General features: G+C 41.9%; 1 protein-coding gene across 1 annotated transcript in view; it reads right to left on the reverse strand.

The window, feature by feature from the left end:
- The window catches only part of USP18 (ubiquitin specific peptidase 18), an 80,952-nt gene that overhangs the window by 30,400 nt on the left and 29,237 nt on the right, over window positions 1-21,315 (reverse strand). Inside the window, 3 exon segments of the mRNA XM_036458019.2 lie at window positions 13,902-13,998; window positions 15,207-15,319; window positions 15,321-15,455. Coding sequence (XP_036313912.1) covers window positions 13,902-13,998; window positions 15,207-15,319; window positions 15,321-15,355 — 245 coding nt within the window. The 5' untranslated portion in view covers window positions 15,356-15,455.

Below are 21,315 nucleotides of genomic sequence, written 5' to 3' on the forward strand. Positions count from 1 at the left end.
AGATTGTGCTGCTATGAACATAGGGGTGCATATATCCTTTTTGATTGGTGTTTTTAGTTTCTTGGGATATATTCATAGGAGTGGGATTACTGGGTCAAATGGGAGTTCCATTTTCAGTTTTGTGAGGTGTTTCCCGGATAATTTAAATGTACTGACAGGATTAAAAAATACCATGGTTGCTGAAACCGGTTTGGCTCAGTGGTAGAGCGTCGGTCTGCGGACTGAAAGGTCCCAGGTTCGATTCCAGTCAGAGGCATGTACGTTGGTTGCAGGCACATCCCTGGTAGGGGGTGTGCAAGAGGCAGCTGGTCGATGTTTCTCTCTCACCGACATTTCTAGCTCATTATCTCTCTCCCTTCCTCTCTGTAAAAAAATCAATAAAATATATTTTTTTAAAATACCATGGTTTTTAACCTCCTGAGAGGGTATCACCACCTCTCTCTCCACTCTGCCTGAGAATCACATTAAAATAAAAGGCAGATACAGTAGCTCTTGTCTGGGTCTACTGTAAAGAGGGCATGCAGTACAATATTCATCCTGAAGCACCCCAAAGTGAAAAAGCAAATACTCATCTAGATCCTGGGAAGAAAGAGCAATATGAAGGTATGTCAGTGCATTTTAGGAATGATTTACTTAATCATAGGAATCTCAAAATTGTCCATGCCAGTGGAAGGGGGCGGGAGGGGGGGAGAAACACAGAAAACACAGGGCAGAAAAGAATGTGTAATAATACATATGCGTGTTTGCTTTGTTTGAAAAAATCAAGAGAGAGACTTTTGCATGTGTCTGCAGATTTATTCCTCCTTTGACACTGGTCTAGTCTCAATTTTTTTTAATCAAATCAGCTGTCATCCTGACTGCATTTTTAAATCATCTGGAGCATCTTTTAAAAAGGACCAGTGGCCCAGCCAGCATGGCTTAGTGGTTGAGTGTTGACCTATGAACCAAGAGTTTGTGGTTTGATTCCCAATGAGGGCACATGCCCAGGTTGCAGACTCAGTAGGGGGAGCATGCCAGGAAGCAGCTGATCAATGATTCTCTCTCATCATTAATGTTCTTATCTCCCTCTTTTCTCTGAAATCAATAAAAAATATGTATTTTCAAAAAGTACCAATGACTGTTTCCCACCATAAGCCAAATGAAATCAAATATCTGGGGGTAGTACCAGGCATTTATATTTTAAACTTTTCAGATGATAAGAATGCGTAGTCCGAAATGTGCAGAACAAGACTCTTCTCCAGTAACATTTGAAAGAAGACTTAAAAGTCTAAGTCACCATCGACTTCAAGTCAAGATGGTGGCATAGGTAAATACTATGCTCATCTCCTCCCATGACCACATCAAAATTACAACTAAACTACAGAACAATCATCACTCATAACTGCCTGAAGTCTAGCTGAACAGAATCCTATAACTAATGATCTACAGGAAAAGTTATGTAGAGATTGTTAGGAGGAGCAGAGTTGCAGAATATGCTGTTCCCACATCCATATGAGTTGGTTAAAATTTAGGAGGGATAGCTTAGCTGCACATGTCCTCATGAAATATAAAGGGTCCCAGTCCCACATGAGGTCACCAAGCACAGGGTCCAGTACCAGGAAGAGGAGTCCTCATAACTTCTAAATGTGAAAACTAATGGAGGTTGTGGCTGACTCAGATAGCTTCTGGAGTCCCAGGAGTTCACAAATTTATCTGCTGATGGACTCACTGGTTCTGAGCTCTATTGGTGGGGCAGCAGCTCAAAAGGCACCAGGGACATACAGAGAAGAACTGAATTATCTGGCTTTGGGGTGAGGGCTGGAGGGGCAGCTTTCCCCAACTAGAAGTGCTGGCAGAAGCCATTGTTTGTTTGCTGATTCCTCCCCTTGCAGGTGCAAGTAAGTCCCAGATCTGAGTCTCCATCAACTTGGCTAACACTGTTTGCCCTGCTCTGCTGATTTCTCTGAGACCCTGACACACTGAACTTGCATGCCCATACAAGCCTATTCCAGTGGCTTTTTAAAACAAATAGCTATCTAGGCTCATGTTGAGGACTTCCCTAAAGAGTCTCAAAGGTTCATCAACCCCAAACAAGCAGAATGTGGCCTTTGGCTAAACAGCCCCAATCTAGCATTTACAGAAGCAAGCCTTAGTTCATAACTTAGCCTCTCTCAGGAACCTCTAAGTCCAGCACAAGGGTCAACTACCTGCAGATCACATTGTAGCTTATACTAGGTGGTCATAGGCAGGGCACAGGGAGCGGCTGACCTTTGCCTAACCTCCCAAGAGGCCCCAGAACACCTTGTGACCAGATTCACTCCACACCAGAGCATTACCCAATCACCTCTACAAATGTCACACCCAAAAGGGTGAATCCAGCAAGCACCAAAGGCCAGCTAAAGTGGATCCTGCTTCATCTGGTCAGTTCCTGCACAACAACTTGTCCATGGTAGTCATGGCCAGACCTCACAACCAATCAGCATAAGGGTGAATCTCTCCCACTGTAGTACCAAGAGTAATCAAGGCTCAACAACAGGAAGGAACAATCCACACCAATCATACATCTGTAGCACCAATTCAGGTGATGAGGGAGACTGTACTACTGTCCCAAAAAAGTCCACTTTGTCAAGACCAGGAGACATAGCAGTTGAACCTAATGCATAGAAACATACACAGAGAGGCATCTGTTAGGGTCGCTGAAGGAAGAATGCATGAGGCCAATGTGGTAAGAGATTATAAATTTATTAAGACATATGAATACCAGATGGGCTAAGACCCAAAATGATATCAGGACCCAAAAACATGGAGTCAGAGGCTTTTAAAGGACTCTAGGTGGGCTTTTTCTGGGTGGAGAATTCTCTGTGCAGTTCCAAATTCTGGGAAACTCCAGAGAGGAGAGATAATGGCATTAGCAAGTAGAATGTGGTCTAAGAAAGTATCCATTGTGAAGTGGCCTAAAGGTCAGTTCCCAGGGGAGGGAGTATTGATTCAATTATTTGATTAGACCTAACATTCCAGCCTTTTTGTTTTATGGAATAGAGACAAAGGTCATATCTTTCATATTTATTTCCTACTTAGGAGAGACATCGAGATTACAGGGGAATGGGCTTTGATAGTAGTGGGCTAACAAAGGGGTTCCAGCAGAATGATTTCCCCAAGAAACTGGTTGGTGAAGGCTCAAAAATGGTCCTGTTGAGTGACATGGCAGTATAAGCTGGTCCTGAGGTTGCCATAGCATCACTTGTCTGGTTTTGCTGTTTTTCTGGGCCTCAGGCTGAATTACAACTGAGGCCTAGAAGTTATCTTTGGAGAGAAAAAGATCAAGGGTCCAAGTTGCTTGACTAGTGATATTAAAGGGGAGGATAGGTTATCCTGGGGTGAAGTTCTTGTTTTCCCAGTTTTGTAGGCATATAGAGTTTTCTTGTAGGTCCTGAGATAGGATTTCAGAATAGGAGAAAGCAATGGTTAGGCCCTCTATGCCAGTTCCAATATTTGCTGTGATGCCAAAAGTTATTAGAGAGGGATTATCTGAACTGCCCTCTTGTGTTGGATATGGTGAGTTGAGACAGGTAAAGACTGATTGTTGGGGCTACATCCAAATTGGGTGAGAGACAGATGAGAGTACAGGTTCCGGTCCAGTTGGTGGGGAGACAGATGTATGTGTTCTCCCCACAAAGGAAAAAGAATCCTTGATCATGGAGACAAGTTGAAAGGTATAGAGAGAAAAGGTGGACTAAAGAATATTAAGTTCCTTTTCTCAGTTCCACAGTCCAAGCTGAAAGGGTAGTTACCATGGCACCACCAATAAGGAGTGACAGAAGAATGGTTGAAATTTTATTGCAGTGAAAGGGGAAGAAAATGATAGAATGATAGAAAGAGAAAGGGAAGGAAAGAAGCAGTTGGAGCCTTGGTCCTGGATGGCTGGATAAGAAACAAAGCTGACTGGCTGTAGGAAATAACCACTGGCTTCTGGAAAGATGTGGTAGTCAACTCATTGGGACCAGTGGCCATTTGGTAGTTTTACATTAACTGGTGTTACAAGCTGATGATGGGAAATGGCTTATTGTTATATTACCATGTGACCTTGTAAAGCATAAAGAGGCTTGGGCAATTAATGGGCTGTGTAGAATAATAGGACATGTGAAGGGAATGGAGGAAGGAGCTATCTTAGAAAGAGATTGAATACAAATACAGAAAAGAAGGGAGGCTTGATTTGCCTGGGCAATAGGATAATTACCTAGAAGGGTGTCTGACTTTTTGAGGAATGTAGTTCCCTTTTCCTTTTTTATCAGCTATAGTGATTTTTACCTGATTCCATCTTGTGATTGGTGTAGGGATAGTGGTATATGCTAAAGAGCAGTGGGAAAGCCAGATTCAGAAATCCCTGGCAAAGGCTGGATTGGTTTGATTTAGGGGGGAATAGGTAAGGTTAAGTGTTCATTTGAATGAGTGGAGGTGAGAAAGTTCCTTTGGGTGTCAGAGAGAAGGGCTGGAATGGGGTTAGGAGGAGAGCTAATCCCCACTTTCAGGATCAGGGATTGTACCAAGGTGGAGAAGGGTATGTTCAGGGTCTAGAAAGAAGAAAATATTTTCCCATGGGTAATCAAAGTCCCCTTTTAGAAGGGAGTCCCCTAAAAAGGTGAGAATACTGATGTAAAGGTGGGGGGGGGGTAGTAGCTAGGACCTGGAGTATTTGTATTGAGAGAGAAAGTGGGCTTTCAGAGAAGTCATGATTGTAGGGTTAATACATAGGGTGTACCTCTTCTTCTGGGATGCAGATAAGGTGGAGTCTGGTTGGCTTGATCATGTAGCTGTAATACTAAGGGAACTCCAGCTCATGTGATGGAGCTGTTCCTGAGATGGGTTTTAATCTGGAAAGGTGGAACCATGGGGTATGCCCGATAGTTTAGCTGCTCTTAGGGTAATTATAAGGGCCTTGCCATCAGAGCTGTAACTTATTTGATAAATGGATTTCCTTTAGAAGGACCCAGTCCCCTGGATGTGAGGAGTAGGCGGGGGTGGGGGGGTGTTTCCCATAAAAGGTTGAGGGAGGATCTGATGAGCATTTTCTCTCAGTAATTGTTGGATGAGATTTAAAATGGGGACATAGTCTTCTAGCGGGGTCTCTATGGGAGGGAGGTTGCCTAATAAGAAGGGTTTTTTATACATAAGCTCAAATGAACTAAGAAAGGAGCATGCACAGGAAGGTTGACCTGATGTGCGTAAGGGCTAGAGGTAGGAGAGTAGTTTCAGGTTCTTTAGTTTTGAGATTTAATTTAATTAGGTTAGACTTAATTAAGGAATTTGCCTTTTCTACCTTGTCTGAAGGTTGGGGATGGTAGGAGGGGGTGTAAGTTCCACTGGATGTTCAGAGTGGAGGAAACCTGTTGAGTCATTTGAGATATGAAAGCAAGTCCATTATATGATTGTAATGAAGTAGTCAGACATAGTGGGGAATGGCTTCTACCCATCCTGAGAAGGTATCTATGAGGGTTAAGAGGAATTTGGTTCTTTTTATAGGGGGCATGTGAGTGAAGCCAGTCTTGTCCAGGGATTTGGCCTCTTGCCTGATGAGTGGAGAAAGGTCTAACCTGTCCTTGGAAAGAGAGTAACAAGAAGAACAGGTTTTGGTGTTATCTTGCAGTAGGAAGGCTAGGCTAGGACATGCAATGAGGAGTTTCAGGAGTTGTAAATGTATTCTATATGTAGGGAGTTGTGAATAGCCCATAAGATATCGTAGGCCTGTCCTTGGGGAAGGATATATTTTCCCTGAAATTTTAACCATGGATCTTCCTGAGAAGCCCCGAGAGTTAATAGGGACAGATGTTCCTCTGGAGTATATTAGAGTGTTATATGGAGTATAGCTAAGAGTAGGGGAGATAAAGGCTTCCTCTGAGCTGCTGTTTTGGCTTCCTGGTCTGCTTTAATTCCCTGTATTATGGGATCATGCCTGACTTGGTGTCCTTTGCAGTGTCTGACTTTTAAGAAGGCTAGAAAAGGGGAGATTCCTAAATACCAAGCAGGAAGACCTGTTGATGATTTCAATAGTGTCAAGGACTGTGAATGAGCAGTGGAAATAAAATCTAGATATAAAGATTTAACAACAGGAGAGAGCTTGGGCAGGACTGCTTTAGCTTACTAGGAAAGAAGGGATCCCTTCGAACATCAGGGGTGATTGGGTCCTGACTTACTGAACAACACAAACCTTCTATAGACCTTTTATAATAAGAGCCAAGAGCAGGCAAATTAAAACTTGTCTAGCGATCAGTGTTTCATTATTTTATGTTATTTTAAAATACTTTGATGTTTATCATTTAATCCTACAATGCTCTAAAGTCTTTAAGTTACCAAAGACTTTACAAAATTATCTATAGTCATATGAGGCTGAAGAAAAGGCTTAGAAGGGATAGGGGGAGGGGGGAATGGATGAAGCAGGTTCAGCAGTGTTCCCAGATCTCTAGCCACTTGGATTTAAAACTGCCACATTTTTCCTTAGAGATAACATGATAAGGAATGATAATGAGTTAAGCTTCTGATAGTAGTAGGACTGTTAAGTAAGTGTTTGCAATTTTTAAGTAAAGAAATGTATTCATTGAGAAAGGGGTTGAGAGAACAGTGAGGTAAGAGTTTTTTTCAGAGCATTAAAGGGATGAAAATGCTGGCATTGGGACCTAAAAGTTCAGTGAGGGCTTCCTTCGATGTGTCATAGAGGGGCTTTGCAAGAAGACTAAATTTGGGAACCCAGAGGCAAAAGTATTCAGTGATCCCAAGAAAGGAGCCCATTTCTTATCTAGAGGAGGGGGACAGTCATGGAGGAAATAAGCTGTTTAAGGTCCAAGATACTGGCTCAGCTTTGTGGGGTGAGAGTGAACCTGAGGCAGGTAATTTGGAAAAACTGGTTTTTATGAGGGGATGTGTAGTAGTCCTGGCCCGGCACTGATGGATAAAAGGGTGTTTAGTAAGATGCAGTATGGAGAAGAGGTTGCTAATGGCTGTGAGATTAATTCGTTCATCAATGCATATAATAGAAGCTGAGGGGAGGACAAGGTTCCCAGCAAATTTGGGGAGGGCATAATAAGTGATCCCTATGTCAATTAAAAGAGAGTGGCTTACCCGCCTCCACAATCATTTCCCAAGGCTCTGTCCTGGTGATGTAAGTCTGTAGGGCCTTATTTGGGCTTGGGCAGCTTCAGTCTTTTGGTGGCCAGTCCCAAGAGGTCTGAGAGCTCCAAACTGGACCCAGAAGGTGGCCTGGCTGGATTGTCCAAGGTCCAACCTGGAGGGGCCAGACCAGTCTGTTTTCCAGTGGCCTTCCCTTCCATACCTTGGGCAGGGCTCAGGCAGGAGTCTCAGGTTTGAGCAGGACTTGCCCCATTGTCCTTCCTTGTCGCATTTGAAGCATGGGCCCAGAGGAGGGTTAGCCCCTGACTTACCCTTAATTGGAGGACCAGCACTTTGTTGGGGGTTCATGAGAGTGGTGGCTAGGAGCTGGAAGGCCTCCTTTGGGCCTCAGTCTTGGCCTGATCTCGCCTTTGTTTTGGATTTGGGTCTCCTCATCTCTGTTATTAAAGACTATAAAGGCCAGGTTAAAAAGGTCTTTTTGAGGGGTTTGTGGACTTGAGTCTATTTTTTTAAGTTTGCAGCATATGTCAGGGGCTGAATGGGATATAAAATGGGTATTCAGAGGAAGGGTTCCCTCTGGAGAAGTGGGTTTAAGATAGTAAATTTCTGTAAGGTCTTCGTGAGACAGAAGAGGAAGAGAGCTGGGTTTTCGTCAGGGCCCTGAGTGATTTCATTACATTTATCATATATAAGGTTTTCCCTCCTCCCAACTGGTGGGCGGAGTTATGACATTACTGGCATCTGTCACAGAGACATCCCCAAGACATTGAGCCACCAATCAGTGTGTGCCAAAGTGTCCTGGAGCCCACCCCTTCCTGTCCTGCCCTGGGTCCAACCCTCTCCTGTTTCTCCCCTTAAAAAGACTCCCAGACCAGCCACGTGTTGCTGATCCTCCATGCCCAGGAGGCAGCCTGGCTGGGTCCATCCCCAACCCCCAACTCCTTCAATTCTAATTTCTCTACCTCTGTAATGAGTCCCGCTCATTACTGGGGAATAAACTTTACTTTAAAATATCCTGGTGGTCAGTTTCCTGTGCCTCAAACCTTACATCATAGTTGACCACTTTGTGGGAAATCTTTTTTGAGTCTGGCAATGAGACAGGTGATTATATGGCTACAGAGCTGGTGACCTGGAGAAGTAACCTGATAGTCTCATCTCAGGTCAGTTCTGAGGAACGCATCAGTACAACAGGGTTTGCTGCCACATCCTGTCTATGGAGGATATTGGCATGGTCCTGATTTGATATCCAAATGCACTCCTTGTCCTTTGGGGTTAGAGAAGAGGACAGGATGACTTAAATGTCATGCCAGGACAGGAGATAGGACTTGGTCAGGTACTCAATTTCTTGGACAGGTCATTGGAAAAAGACCTGAGACACCTTTCAATCTGTGTGAGGTTAGACATAGAGGATGGGATGTGGACTTGGACTATGTTCTCAGTTCATACTACCTCCCTCAGGGGTGGAATGGGCATGGGAACAGAAGTGGGTATTGAGGAAGGCAGTCTTTGTGTTGCTTGAGAATGAGTGTTAGGAAAAAGGCTGTATTAGAATTCAGGTTTTCAGGATTTGGGCTCTCAGGGTCCTGGGGAGAAGGTGGTTGCTATTAGGATGGTCTGTATTTTTTGAATCTACTGCAGATGAGGGAGGGAATGTGTAAGGGGGTAGAACTTGTGGTCTGCTGGATCAAAGTAGATTTAGAATCAGAAGTGTTAGGGGTATGAAGTTTTGAGTAAAGGAGAAGGATCTGATGGGTAGAGAAGGACTAACAGAGAGAGGGTTAGGACTGGAGGATCCAAAAGGTCTGGACATAGGAAATCTCTGACCATTTTTCATTGTGGTGACAGAAATTAAATTGCTAAGTTTATGAAAGTGCCATTTTCAGGCCATTGAGGCTAGTTTATATTGTGGCCAAACAGTGCTACAAAAGAAAATGAGTTGCTTGGGCATGATCTTCCCCATGACTGTGAAGGAGTATGGCTTGGCCAACGAGAGAGGAAGGGTGAATCACAAACCACAAATCCAAAGGTGACTGCTTAGGGCAGGCATCCCCACTTCTAAACAAACTACCATGAGAAATGAGAAGTGACCCTCTGGACTAGGCATCCCCTATCCAGAAGGACCCAAAGCCAAATGGCTGAAGAATCTTCTGGCCTAGCACTAGAATTTTCAAGACCAGAGATTTTTGAGAAGTCAGTGAGAGAGAATAGGCAGAAGACTTGAGATGAGGGAATTTACGAAATGTCAATGACCTAGAGAAGATTGGCCAGTGTGAAATGGAGGATCAGCAATGGAGAAAGAGAGGTTCTTGATAAAGCATTCTCCTTTGCTGGCTCAGGGGTGGGGGTGTGGAGGGCGGCGAGTCCATAAGGGTGGGAGGCCTAATTGAGGCTGGCTATTATGACACCTCAGTAGGATTTGGTGGTAAAGCCCAGGTTGAGCTACCATTGCCTACTGCTCTCTGAGTAGCAAATCTGTGGTGTCTGAAGCCAGGGCGATGGCTCCCCATCCCTGTGGAACCCTCTTGGGTTTCAGAACCAAATGTTAGTGTCACCAAAGGAGGCCAAAGTGGAAAGGAATTATAAATTTATTACATCATCTGGATACCAGGTGGGCTGAACCCCAAAATGGCACCAGAACCCAAAGACAGGGAGTCAGAGGATTTTAAAGAAATCTAAGCGGGCTTTTTCTGGGTGGAGAATCTCTGTGGAGATTAGTATTCTGGGAAACTCCAGAGAAGCGAGATAATGGTCTTAGCAAGTGGAATGTGGTCTTAGCAAGTGGAATGTGGTCTAAGCAAGTGGAATGTACATTGTGACATGGCCTAAAGGTCAGTTCCCAGAGGAGGGAGTATCTATTCAATTGTTTGATCAGACCTAATAGCAGCCAAAATGAGAAAACAAAGAAACATGTTTCAAATGAAAAAAAGGACAAAACTAAAACAAAACAAAACAAACAACAACAACAACAAAAAAACTAAATAAAATGGAGACAAGCAATCTTCCAAATGCAGAATTCTAAACACTGGTTATATGGGTGTTAAATGATCTCATTGAGAACTTCAACAGGAGTCAGGAAACATAAATGGAGAGAGAAAACATCTTTAAAAAGGGGTTAAGAATGCAATATCTGAAATAAAGAATACATTAGAAAGAATCAATAGTAGATTAGAAGCAGAAGTTCAAAGAAGCAATTTTGAAGACAACAATTTAAAAAAAAAATTGGAACAGCAAAACAAAAATTAGGATAATTTAAGGAGCCTCTGGGATAACATCAAGTGTACTAGTATTCACTTCATAGTGATAGCAGAAGAGAGAAAGAGATTGAAAACTTATTTGAATAAATAATGGCAGAAAACTTCCCTAACATGGCAAAGAAAATAGACATACAAGCCCAGGAAGCACTGAGAATCCTACAGACCTAAACAAGATGAACTCAAAGAGGCCTACATAAAGTCACATTGTCATCAAAATGTCAAAGGCTAAAGACAGAGAATCTTAAAGCAGAAAGAGTAAAGCTGTCAGTTACTTACGAGGAGATCCCAGAAGAAACATCACCTGATTTTGGTCATAGAGAACATTTTATGAACTTAACCCCAAAGGGAAGTAAAGCAAAAATACATCAAATTAAAAAGCTTCTACTTGGCAAAACAAACTGACAACAAAAAAATAGCTGATCAAATGGGAAATGGTATTTGCAAACAATAGCTCCAACAAATATTTAATGTCCAAAATATATATATAATATAAAACCTCATAAAACGCGGTATCAAACAAACAATCCAATCAAAAAATGGACAGAGGACCTGAACAGACATCTCTGCCAAGAAGACATACAAACAGTCAACAGATGTGAGAAAAGATATTCAACCTCACTAGCAATCAGGGAAATGCAAATCAAAACTATAATGAGATACCACCTCACACCTTTTAGAATGGCTATTATCAACAAGACAAGTGATAACAAGTGTTGGAGAGGTTTAGAGAAAAGGGAACCCTCATTCACTGCTGGTGGGAATGTAGACTGGTACAGCCATTATGAAAAAACAGTCTGGCGATTCCTCAAAAAATTACAAATATGGTATCATGTGACCCAGCAATCCTTCTCCTGCTTATATATCTCCCCCTCAAAAAACCTCAAAACATGTATACATAAAGATATATGCACCCTATGTTCACAGTGGCCAAGACATGGAAACAACCAATGTGTCCTGTAACAGAGGACTAGATAAAGAAAATGTGATGCATATACACAAGAAATACTACTCAGCCATAAGAAAAGATGAAATACTGCCATTAGTGACATCATGGATGGACCTTGAAAATGTTCTGCTAAGTAAAATAAGGTAGAAAAAGCTAAGAACCATATGATTTCACTCATATGTGGGATATAAAACTGAAACTCATGGATGCAAACAGTAGTGTGGTGGTAGCCAGAAAGAAAATGGTGGGGAGGATGAGGGTTAAAGGGACCTAATATAAGGTGATGGGAGATGAGTTGACTTTAGGTGGTGGGCACACAGTGCAATAAACAGACGTTGCAACATAGAAACCCACACCTGAAACCTGTATGATCATATTTACCAATGTCATCCCCATAAATTTATTTTTTTTAAAGAAAAAGGGATAAAGAAGATGTATATATATATATATATATATACAATTTAACAGTACTTGGCATAAAAAAGAATTAAATCTTACTATTTTTGACAACATGATGTGAATTATACTAAGTGAAATAAGTCAGACAGAGAAAGATAAATATCTTCTGGTTTCACTTATATGTGGATTCTAAAACATAAAATAAACAAAGCAGAAATACTCATAAATACAGAGAACATTTTAAGGTTGCCAGATGAGAGTGGAGTTGGGAGAATTGGCGAAAAAGGTAAAGGAATTAAAAAGTACACACTGGTAGTTAATAGAATAGTCAGAGAGATGTAAAGTACAGCAGCATAAGGTGTACAGGCTAGATATATATATATATCTAGTATAATTATATATATATATCTAGTATAATTATATATATCTATCTATATATCTATACATCATCTATATATCTATATATCTATATATCTATATATCTCTATCTATCTATCTATCTATCTATCTATCTACCTATCTATACACACACACACACACACACACACACACACACACACAATATATATATATATATCTAGAAGCCCAAGAATAAAATTCATGCATGTGTGGAGGGGTGTCCCTGAGCCCAGCCTGCCTCCTCTCCAATCTGGGACCACTGGAGGGATATCCGACTGCCCTCTCACAATCCAGGACTGCTGGCTCCCAACTATTCACCTGCATGCTTGCCTGATTGCCCCTAACCACTTCTGCCTGTCAGCCTGATCATCCCCTAACCATTCCCCTGACAGGCTGATTCATGCCTAACTACTCCCCTGCCCACCAAATTGCCCCTAACTGCCCTCCCCTGCCTGCCTGTTCACCCTTAACTGCCCTTTCCTGCAGGCCTGGTCCCCCCCAAATGCCCTCCCCTACAGGCCTGATTGCCCCCAACTGTCCTCCCCTGCTGACCTGGTCACCCCCAATTGCCCTCCCTTGCAGGCCTGTTCCTCCCAACTGCCCTCCCCTGCTGGCCACCTTGTGGTGGCCATCATGTGTCCACATGGGGGCAACCATATTTGACCACATGGGGGGGACCATCTTGTTGGAGTGATGGTCAATTTGCATATTACTCTTTTATTAGATGGGATAGATAAATATGCTAATTAACCAGGGCTGACCAGACAGGAGAGGTTGCACACTCAGCATCGGAGGCAGGCAACAGGGTCCTCTGCACATCTGTGCTGGGGAAGGCCTGCTCGGCTGCTGCGGGGCCCAGGGAGTGAGGCAGGGCTGGACAAGGTACTTGAGGGTGGGTTCCATGGCGCAAACTGGGCTCCTAGTATTGTAATAACTATGCATGCTGTCAGGTGGGTACTAGACTTATCAGGCTGATCACTTGGTAAGTTATATAACTGTCTAGTCCCTATATTGTATACCTGAATAAAACATTGAATGTCAACTGTAATTAAAAAATGTTAAAAATTATTCTAAAATAAATCCAAGTCACTGTGAATAACTGAATGTTTGAAAACATAAACGATTATACATGTTTATTGCAGGGTATGTGTTTGTGTGTATGTGTGTGTGTGTGTGTGTATGTGTGTCTGTGTGAGTTTTCTCAGCCCAGCCAGCATCCTCTCCAATCCAGGACATCATTTTCACAATCCTAGACTGCTGGCTCCTAATCACTCACCTGCCTGCCTGCCTGGTTGCTCCTAACTGCCTACCCCCACAACATGGTTGCCCCCAACTGCCCCCTTCTACCAGTCTGGTCGCCTCTTACTGCCCCCCTTGCTGGCCTTGTTGCCCCCAACTTCTCCACCCTGTTGGCCTAGTTGCCCCCAACTATCTACTCTGCTAACATGCTCACCCCCAACTGCCCCCTCCTGCCAGCCTGATCACCACTCATGGCCCCCCACTAGCCTGGTCACCCCACACAGTTTGCTTGTTCAGTCATTTGGTCATCCCTCAGGCTGGCCCTGGGTGGCTGGGAAGCTGCCATCCAAGACTTGCCTGCACCTCAGGCTGGCCCTGGGCAGCTGGGGGGCTAAGGGGACTGCCATCTTGTGGCTGTGGATGCTTCCATCTTTGAGAGTGTGGAAGTCAATTAGCATATTTCCTCCTTATTGGCTCTGGGTGCCACCATATTTGTGAGGGTGTGATGGTCAATTAGCATAGTCCCTCTTTATTAGTAAGAATAGCCTGAATAATAGTCTTACCTCTTTAGTATTTGAGTGAAACTCATGTTCATAATCAGTACCTGGATCAGGGAGTTAAGGCAACAACTCTGTCCAATGTTGTGTAAACCAACTGGGCCTGAAAGAAAAAGAGAAAAAATACTGAGGACAAGGACTAGCTAAGGGATTTAACAAAAGTCATATGGTCTTCTAGAATCTTCTTAAGGATATGAAATTCTATAAAGTACTCTCAGAGGCATAAAGAAATCACTAGGGAGTTTGCAAAATAATTGGGGAGAAAAGATAAAGCATGAACTCTGAAAAATGAAATAGTAATAAAATTTTAATCATCCATTAGGAAAGAGAGATGTCACAACAGTTGTATTACTCATTGTCAAATATGTAGTACAAGCCATTGTTGTATGAGCAAAGGAAAAGTGAGAAACATTACAGAAAGTTTAGCTGGGAGAATTATGAGTTCCTGCTTGAGTTGAGTCATAATGGGCATCTACAGGGCTCAGGGATAAGAGTAATTTTAGATTCCAGTGGAAAGGCCCTACCCAGTTCCCACTTTGTGGTTTAAGAAATCAGAAGAAAGTTTCAGGAGAAATCCACTAATCTAAATTCACCTTCAGGGGCTGGAAGCCAAAAGGAACTTATGAGACAACCAAAAGATGGCATTTCTCTAACCCACTTGCAGCCAAACAGCCCTGGGTTCCACAGACCCCACAAAGGTGAATAATTTAAGAGAGTGGTTTGGTTGGTTAGAGCTTTATCCTGAAGGTTGTGGGTTAAATGCCCAGTGAGGGCATATACCACATTGTGGGCTCCCTCCCCAGTCAGGGTGCATAGGAAAGACAACTTCTCTCCCTCTCTCTCTCTCTCCAAGTCAGTGAAAACATATCTTTGGTTGTAGGTTTAAAAAAATAAAGACGGAGCAAGCACCACTAATATTAAGATTACTGTGGAAAGGACTTGGTGTACATAAGAAAGCGCAATAAGAACGTAAAAATCCAAGGGTAGCAGATAATCACAGATATACATCCTGAATCAGCAGAAGCACTTGCCTCTAGACATACTTGCACACAGGTACAACAGTAAAGACAGGAACTAACTGCTACTATATGCGAACCATTGATCTAAAGAAATTTCCACAGATTATCTCATTTATTCTCTCAACAACTGTATGCTCTCAGTACTATGATTATTCCCATTTAAAAATGCAGAAATGATGGCACAAGGGATCAGGAGTCATTAACCACAAAGCTTTACTGCTTCAGAGTATAGTGAGTAAACAAAACATTTCTAAATAGTCAAAAATAGAAAAAATGGGAGGGAGGTAATGACCCTGAGGGCAGTTCCAGGCACTCAAGTGTTTTGGTAGCTGCTCCCTCTTCTTCATGTTGTTGTTTTCTTTCTTTCTTCTCAACAGGGTCTGCTGAGACTCAGCTAGAACTGATGGCAAATTTCTTTAGGAACCCAAACACCTTGCCCATTAGTGATCACTCCAAAATCTCCAGGCTCTTGGCTGGAAGTTCTTCAGCACTGCATGACCTCACTTCTGGGAAGTGCTCTCATGAATCCTTGGTGGGATTTCTGTGAAAATACACCACAGACAGTTAAGGGTAAGCAAAGGTAAAAGTACGTTCAGTGATCAGTTCTGTTTCCAAGGAGCCAAGTCTTGGAGAGGGATGTATGAAAAGCCTGGCTAACAAAGCTCTAGGGCTAGAAATGAGAACTAGGCTACACACCCACTCTCCTTGTCCCACATGTCTCCATTCTTAACTCATCAGAGGAATGCCCCATTTCTTCCACCCACCCCAAGGTTTGCCCTCCTGATGACTACCAGATCAAAATTTAAAACATTGTTTAGCATTAGTGACACAAATTTAGCCTATCTGCACCAGTAAAACTGCCTTTCTTTCCCTTTCTCATGCATATCCCTTGACTCTGTGTCCTAATCAGAATATTAATTGGGTTGCCCCATGAGTCAGAGCTTCCTGAAGAGCTGTTCTTTGATTACAAGGAAACAAACAAAAAAACAAACAAAAAAAGATTATTGCTTCTCACTTTGGCCTTTTTAGGTTAAGGCTGGAAAGCCTGTCCTGGCTCCCCTCAGGCACTTTGTACACAAAGCTATTAAAATATTTGATTCTTTATATTCTAATGTGGGGAAGAACTGTCTCTTCTATGAGTGCATCATTCAGACTCCTGCAGGACAGACACCATTCCCCAGGTGGAGGGGAGTATTAATGATTGATAGCTTCTCTCTGAGTCTCTCTCTAGGAATTTACCCCAGCTAGAAAAGCTGGTCTGATCCCTATTTGGTGACTAAACAAGGAGCAGATATAAAGTCTTTAACACATTGCCTCAAAGTAAAATAGCTCTGAAGGGTCGATCATCTAGCGCAGAGGTCCTCTTAAGATCTTCTGAGGCTCCTGTTCCAATTGTCTGGCAAGTCACGTCTTCTACCTCCAATCCCTGCTTTGCTCACCCCTCTTAGTCATTAATTTAAAGGGCACTAAATCTCCTGAATGCACATCTCAGATAGAGTCTTAGTGTCTAAACTGACATCCAACTATGGGCACTGTGTATTTTAAATTGTTTCCAACATACTCTACATAGTGCATAGTGGGCATTCAATAAAGAAAGGAAAGGACTCAGTTTGGGAATTTCAAAATGGCAGCTGAACAGGCAGACATGTCCTGTGTCTTCTCACGGTGCAGATAGAAGGAACAACTAAATCAAATAACATCCACCTGGAATTGGCAAATTAAATACAACTGGTGAGACACTCCTTGGCCATAAAGGACAGAGGATGTCTGGAGAATGTAGGATTGGGGATCTGGGCTGGAGAGAGAGATGCGTGACCACTGGGACAAGAAGGTCAGAAGGAACCAGTACTACAGCAAGTCCACATCCCTTGGGGACATGCGTAATACCCAACTGTGGAAGGGAGGTGCACAGGGCTGTTGATGGTTGGGGAATCTAGATCTAAGTCCACAGCTGTGAGAAGCTGTGCCCAGAAAGACAGCCTAAAGAACTGCCTAGTAATCCTTGCAGTTCAGAGAGAAGAGAAACTCATAGTATCACAGTTGTTTTGCATCTGTATTTTCCTTGCTTTTATTTGCTAAACCCAGTTCTTAGGACCTTTAAATTACAAACACACCAAAGCTGTGATGCAAATAGAGGTGCAGTTGGAGACGGTGGAGAGGAGCAGGACAGGGAAAGGTAACCGGGACTCTGGCACGGACACATTCCAGATCCTCCAAACTTAAGCAGCTATTTTTTCTCCTTAAGAATCTGCCCCTCCCAGCAGCTGCAGGGAAACTAGTACAGCTGCACCCAGCTTTGCAGAAAAAACAAAAACTCTGAATAGCCCCAGGGAGAACTCTGGGACTAGGTTGAGGGACCCTTTAGTTTTGAAACCAATACCGAAACATCCCCACCTTCAGTCCATGTCAGAAATAGACACTTGAATAATTAAGACTGGTAGCAGGCAGACAAACAAAATGAGTAGATTAGTCCTGCCTGCTTATAGCCAAAACTATGGAGATAGACACAAATAGAAGAGCAATGGATCGCTTACAATTTCAACATGGTGCGGACTACCTAACAAGAAACTGAGAAGTGGCAGACAGAACAATAGAGTAGGCTCTTAAACCAGCCCCCATGGGACATTAAAACTCAGCTGAAACAAATAACACTACTTTTTATTTTTATTTTTTACCTCTTATTTTAATTTTTTTACTTTTTATATTTTTGTATTATTTTTCTTCATTCTATTTTTATTTTTTTAATCTTATTTTTTTTCATTTTTTCCAATCTTTTCTTCCTTACTTCGCCCTTTTTCATCTGTTTTTTTTCTGTCCCTACTTTCGTTTTTCTCTCTCCTTTCTTTTTAACCCTGTTAAAAATTGACCTTCTTTATTGATATATTATTATTGTAATCTCTGTATTCTGTAGAAATTACTCATATATCTAATTTCCTCTCCTCTGCTCTAAGTCCAAGCACTCTTCTCTTTTCTCTTTCTTCACTAGCCCACTTTTTTGTGCTTTTGTTTTTCCTCTCTTCCCTTGCTTTCTTCTCCTAATTGCTTAATTAGTTTCAATCACTTAACCCAAACCTATCTTATCTCTATTCTCCTTTTTTGAAAATAGATAAATATATAGGATAGAAAAAATTTTTTTAATTCTGTTTTATCTTATTTTTTAACTTATTGATTTTTTTGTTTTTCTTCTTTTTACTTTTCTTCTTAACCATTTATTCTCTTTCTATATTATCTATACTGAACCATAGCCTTTCCTTTGTTCATTCAATTCCTTAACCTTACATTCTATATATAAGCTCTGCCTCTACAGATTCTGTTCCCTCCCCTTTTTTTTCTGGGTGTTTGTTGTTTGCTTTTGTGTGTGTGTGTGTGTGTGTGTGTGTGTATTAGTTTGTTTTGTGGTGTTTTATCTTCATATATATTTCTCCTCTTCTTTTTTCTTTTTCTTTTCTCTCTTACCTTTTTTTCTTTTCTCAATATAATTTTTGATATTTTTATCTCCTAATTCTCTTATCTCTGGTGATCGTTTTTATTGGTGTTGTGAGTATATTGTGCCCTTCAAGTTGTGTCTTGTCATGTTGTATGTTGTGTGGTTTGGTTAATGTATCAAACAGTGAAACACATAGTCAGACACTGTGAGAAGAGATTCCACCCATAAATGGGACAGTAACATTCAAGACCCAACTATACCAAGAGAACTCAAATATCCCAAGTAGGGGGAATCCCTAGAATAACCAGTCGAGAAGACCTCAGAGATTGCAGCACTGGGTCCCACAAAACATCTACTATATAATACAAACTCAAAAAAAATCTGGGTGACATAGAAGTTTGATCTAATACACAGAAACAACCACAAAGAAACAATGGGGAGTAAAAATGGGAAGACAAAGAAACAAAACCCATTTGAAAGAAAAGGGGAGAAAACAACCACCACCACCACCATTGGAAGAAAAAGAAAATACACTAGAAAAGAAAATAAATGAAATGGATGCAAGCAATTTGTCAGAGAAAAAATTCAGAGCAATGATTATAAGGATGCTGAAAAGGATGAAAGACAAATTAAACACTATGTGTAAGAATAAAGAGGAAAGGAAGAAAAATCAAGAAGATTCATATGCCTTTCAGCATAATGATTATTGCTTGTCTCATTTTTGAGTCTTATATTTCCAGTAGGACGTGATCTATTAGTCAACATACACTAATGAACAAGAACAGACCCAGAGATAAGGAGCCATAGGTCAGACTGTTGGACCTCAAAGAGAGGGTGGGGATAAAAGGGAGATATCAACCAAAGGACTTAAGTGCATACATATGAGCCTAACCAGTGGTCAAGGACAATAGGGGGGTGGGGGCATGAGTGGGGGAGGGATTGGAATGGGGGGTTGAGGACAAATATGTGATACCTTAATCAATAAAGAAATTAGTTGTTTTTTTTTAAAGAAGAAATAAATGGCATAGCTGCAATAAAAAATGTTGGGAGCCAGCAGAGTTGAGGCAAGCAACTCAGTCTTAAGGAAATAGAATTAAGTTCCTTCTAGCAGAAGTTATGAGGTGCCCTGAGGGCTTGGCCAGAAGATAAGATTAACCTGGGGCTTAGCATCTCCTGTCTTCCTGCCTCTTCCCCTTCCTGATCCTCCCCCCCTAGATAGCCCAGCCTTGGAATGTTGCACCTTGGAATGTTAACATCTTTGAACTTCCCCTTCCTGATCCTCCCCCATGGACACTGCCAGGGACCCCTCTGCATGGGCGGCCCTGCCCCCCTTTGTCTCTGCTGTATAAATACAGCCATTTCAGAGAATAAAACTGAGGCTTGATCAGAACCTTGTCTTGCCTTTATTCTTTCGCGTTCCTTGTTTGTTTCATTCTCTTAGGTGGTTCCTGCGTGGCGCCCCCCCCCCCCCCCCCCCCCCCCCCCCTGTTGTTGTCCCGCGGGTCGGGACAAAAAAACACAATGGAAAATATCCACAGGAGAGTAGAAAAAGCTGAGGACTGCATCAGCGAGTTAGAAGACAAGGTAGAAAAAACAACCAAACAGCTGAAACCGGTTTGGCTCAGTGGTAGAGCATCGGTCTGTGGACTGAAGGGTCCCAGGTTTGATTCTGGTCAAGGGCATGTACATTGGTTGTGGGCACATCCCCGGTAGGGGGTGTGCAAGAGGCAGCTAGTTGATGTTTCTCTCTCATCAATGTTTCTAGCTTTCTATCTCTCTCCCTTTCTCCTCTCTGTAAAATATCAATAAAATATATTTAAAACAAAACAAAACAAAACAAACAAAAAAACCAAACAGAGCACAAACTGGAAAAAAAAAAAGCTTTAAAAAAAGGAGAGTCTAAGGGAACTTTGGGACAACACGAAACCAAACAACATCTGCATAATAGGGATGCCAGAATGAGAGGAAACTGAGAAAGGAATAGAAAACCTGTTTGAAGAAATAATGATAGAAAACATCCCTGATATTGGGAAGAAAAACTCACACAAGTTCAAGAAGCTCACAGAGTCCCAAACAAGCTGAACCCAAAAAGATTAACACCAAAACACATCATAATTAAATTGGCAAATACCAATGACAAAGTATCTTAAAGACTACCAGAGATAGAAAGAGAAAGTTACCTAACAAAGGATCTCCCATTAGACTGTAAACTGATTTCTCAACAGAAACACATCATGCCAGATGGGAATGGAATGAAGTATACAAAGTGATGCAAAGCAACGGTCTGAATCCAAGAATACTATACCCAGCAAGGGTATCATTCAAAATTGAAGAGGAAACTAGGAGCTTCACAGACAAAAAAAAGGACTAAAGAATTTTATTACCACCAATCTAGCAATGCAAAAAATGCTAAGGGGTTGCTTTAAACAGAAGAAATAGAAAAGGAAGAAGGAACACGGGCATGAAGAATAAAAATGGCAGCAAATAAGTACCAATAAGTAACCTTAAATGTAAAAGTATTAAATGCTTTAATCAAAAGACATAGGGTAGTTGAATGGATAAGAAAACATGACCCATACATTTGCTATCTACAAGAGACCCACATCAAAACAAAGGAGTAACACAGGCTGATAGTGAGGGATGGAAAAATATTTTTCAGGCAAATAAAATGAAAAGGTCAGGTAGCAATACTTATGTCTGATAAAATAGACTTTTCTGGAGGCTAAAGCAAACAGCAGTTGGCATAACAAATGCAGAAACAAACACCGGAAGGCCAATGAACATTGATATTCGCAGAGCTGAAAATCAGAATAAACTGACTTGCTGTGGGATCAATGGCTAAAGGCAATTTCCTAACCTCATAATCCTTATATTGTTTACCAAACTTTACCTTTCATCTGCATGTATGCATTGCTAATGGACAAATGTGTATTAAAGTACATAAAAAGCAGACTAGGCCAGAGGTTGATGTGCC

This window comes from Pipistrellus kuhlii, unplaced genomic scaffold (assembly GCF_014108245.1).
Source record: "Pipistrellus kuhlii isolate mPipKuh1 unplaced genomic scaffold, mPipKuh1.p scaffold_m20_p_3, whole genome shotgun sequence".
Taxonomy (NCBI): Eukaryota; Metazoa; Chordata; class Mammalia; order Chiroptera; family Vespertilionidae; genus Pipistrellus; species Pipistrellus kuhlii.